At 57.4% G+C, this 3,189-nt stretch overlaps 1 protein-coding gene across 1 annotated transcript; it reads right to left on the reverse strand.

Annotated features, from left to right (window-relative positions):
* Nucleotides 1-1,296: 1,296 nt before the first annotated feature.
* Nucleotides 1,297-1,941, reverse strand: LOC117240807. The gene has a single exon (XM_033506843.1). It carries the CDS (start codon nucleotides 1,939-1,941, stop codon nucleotides 1,297-1,299), a length of 645 nt encoding a protein of 214 aa, XP_033362734.1.
* Between the last annotated feature and the right edge of the window lie 1,248 nt (nucleotides 1,942-3,189).

The raw sequence follows: 3,189 nt of genomic DNA on the forward strand, positions 1-3,189 counted from the left end.
GGAGAGTGAGGGAGTAGGCTTCGTCGTTAATTGGTTAGACGAAGGGTCTTAACCGCCCTCGAGAGAAAGCGGTTAGTGGGAGGAAAGTTGCAGCGTACTTGAGAAAAACTAACTTTCCCTTGTTAAGCCGTGGTAGACAATAGTCTCTAGAAATTCCTCGGAAACAGATGTTTGTTTCGTTTGAAGGACCTTTTCTAGGAAATCTATGAAATTTATGGAAGGTCCTTGAAACTATGGAGGATACGCTGCGAGTATCCGAAGACATCTGATTGCCATATTGTCTGCGGTGTGTGGCCTCGGCTAGGTAGAGTGTTACGCGACGTAACAATACCTGTAACCAGCTTGCGACGAGATAAAAATAGTTGGAAATCGCGATTCCATAGTTATACTATTATCAACGTCTTTTTCACGTGTTCTATTTCAAGAACGTAAGGAATTACCGGCGAAAGGATAGTATGTCTGGATGGCACGATTCCAACGAATCGTGTTACCATTCTTGACGACGCATGCGAGATCTGGTTTTCTACGATCCGTCAACGAAGAAAATCGTTCGTTACGCTTGTTTTCCATTGAATCACCCTGGCCAAGGCGAAACTATCGCTTTGTAGATCGACGATTTCTTAGCGTTCCGCAGGCCCGCCGGAAACCAGTTTGGTCGACGATCTCCGGCAGATTCTAGACGTTCACGTGTTTCGCGAACTTCTTTTTTTTTTGTACGTGGAGAAATCCTCATGGACACTCCGCTGCTGCAATAATCGCGTAACAGCAGAGTAGTGTCGGACTCCTACCGACTAAAACTCCACGATGACCATCTTATGCGCGTGACAGGGGTGCTCCAGGAACCTCTTATGAATTAACTTCAGTTGCATCCCCTTCTCGCGTTCTCTTGTTCGAGCCGGCTATTGAGTAGGCGTTAGGGGGAGGCCGTTGTCCCTAGCGCTGTCACTTCTTCTGGTCGTAGTCCGTTGGGGTGATGGCGGGGCGGCTCTGGGTCGTCTGACTGCCATCCTTCTCCATCGTCTTATCCTGCAGGGGTGAGAGTCTTTTTTCTCTCCCTTTCCGCTTGCTCCTTCGCGAGCATAACTCGCTCGCAGAAGAGGCGGACGGCCTCGTATTCCTGTGACCCTCTCAACATCGCTTCCACAATCGCTGAGGGGGTCAACATTTCTCCTATGGCGTGCCGCAGGGTGTAGCGGGGCAGCTCCCACGCCGGACAGAGCTCCAGGGTGTGCTGCGCTGTGTCCCTGCCCTCTCCGCAGTGGTGGCAGATGTCTGTCGTCTCTCGCCTTATTCTCTTCAGGAACTCGCCGAACACGCCGTGTCCGGGAGTACTTGTGTCATCCTGAATGTGAGTGGGAGGCCGTGGCGGCTCCTCCATGCCTCCCAGTTTGGTAGGACCGCATCCGCGCCTCGGTGTTCGCTTCTCCCGTTGATCAGTTGGAATCGCCACAGGTTCCATGTGTCCTCCTCGGCGGTTCCTGTGTCGTTTGAAGCCGCCTGCTCGGTGGGGTCTTCTCCCGGGTGCCATTCTCTCCGGCCGGTGTATCTCTTTTTGAGCGCCAGCGCCCGCAGCTCCCACGGGGGGGACGCGGCTAGGGTGGACGCCGACGCGTGAGACACCGTCCGGTATCCCCTAATGATTCTGATGGCGGTCACTCTGTGCAGCCTTCTCAGGAGCAGAATGCTGCGACGGCTTGCCATCAGGTCGTCCGCCCATACTGGAGCCCCGTACATCACTCGTGACCGAACGACGCCCTCGTAAAGTCGGCGCACCGCGTCTCCGGCCCCGCCGATGTTCGATAGTAGGCCGCACAGGGCATTGGCAGCCGCTGACACCTTCGGGATCAGTGAGTCGAAGTGCGGCTCGAACGTCCACTGGCTGTCGATGGTGAGTCCCAGATACTTCATCTGTGATCCCACCCGGACGGTTTTACCTGCCATGTTTATGCATAGGCCGGGCGGTGGTGTCCCTCGCCTCTTCCTGTCAAAGAACCAGGTGGCCTCCGACTTCGCAGGGGAGACTCTCAGGCCCAGTTCGTTCACGGCACGGATCGCACAGGCCGTTGCGATTCCGCTAATGCGCAGCGTCTCGTGCCAGCCACGACCCTCGACCAGGATTAGGGTGTCGTCCGCATAGCATACTATGGCCGCGCCTGGGGGTAGCGGGCATCGTAGTACCTCGTCGTACGCAACGTTCCATAGTATGGGGCCCAGCACCGAGCCCTGCGGGACGCCACGCTCGACGGATCGCTTTTACTCTCCTTCCTTACTGGTGTAACACATCCACCTGTCATCGAGGTAGGCTCGGATCAATCGGACGAGGTAGCTGGGAACCTCGAAGTGCTCCAGGGCCGTCACTATCCTGTCCCATGGCATGGTGTTGAACGCGTTGACGATGTCCAGGGAAACCGCCAGCGCCACGCCTTTCCGGGAGACCATGTCCTCCGCAATCGCTCGTACGCGTCTGACCGCGTCAATCGTCGAGCGCCCCTTCCGGAAGCCGTACTGGCTTTCGTGCAAACCTGGCACTTGGCCCGCTATGTGTCGTTCCAAGCGGGCGGCGACTACCCTCTCGAGTAGTTTGCCGACCTCGTCCAGTAGGCATATCGGCCGGTACGCTGACGGCGAGGTCGTCGGTCGGCCCTCTTTATCGAGCAGGACCAGCCTCGCCGTCCGCCACGCACGGGGGTAGACTCCCTCCCTCAGGCATCTTGTGAAGAGGTGCCGGAGTCTGGGGGCCATGACCCCCATCACTTCCCCCCAGATCCGGCCAGGGATTCCGTCCGGGCCCGGTGCCACATTGCGGGCGGTCATTCTTCTGGTTGCCTCCCATATCTCCTCCTCCGTGACTTCCCAGTCGTCCCTCCATTCCAGCGGTCGTGTCGTTTCCCGTGGCCGTTCCGCCGCTCTGTTTTCTTGTGGGGGAAAGAGCGTTCCGGTGATCCGCGTCAGCAGCGCAGGCTCCATTTCCGCCGTTGTCAGGGGGCCCTTCGCGCGTAGTTTCTGTGTCACCGTCCTGTATGGCCTCCCCCATGGGTCCGACTCGACTGTTTCGACCAGTTCGAACCAAGTACGGTCCTTCGCTTTTTTAATTTCCCTTTGCAGCGAGCGCCGTAGCGCGCGGTACGTCCGGTAGCGCAAGGAGACTTCTTGTTCGTCGCGTCGTCGCCAGCGGCGGGCCCTTAGGTA

This window comes from Bombus vosnesenskii, unplaced genomic scaffold (assembly GCF_011952255.1).
Source record: "Bombus vosnesenskii isolate JDL3184/JDL3185 unplaced genomic scaffold, Bvos_JDL3184-5_v1.1 scf7180000014957, whole genome shotgun sequence".
NCBI classification, from domain to species: domain Eukaryota; kingdom Metazoa; phylum Arthropoda; class Insecta; order Hymenoptera; family Apidae; genus Bombus; species Bombus vosnesenskii.

Bases quoted from the DNA above. Each gene is read 5' to 3' on its own strand.
- LOC117240807 (XM_033506843.1), bottom strand. From the start codon at position 1,941: ATGGCAGGTAAAACCGTCCGGGTGGGATCACAGATGAAGTATCTGGGA.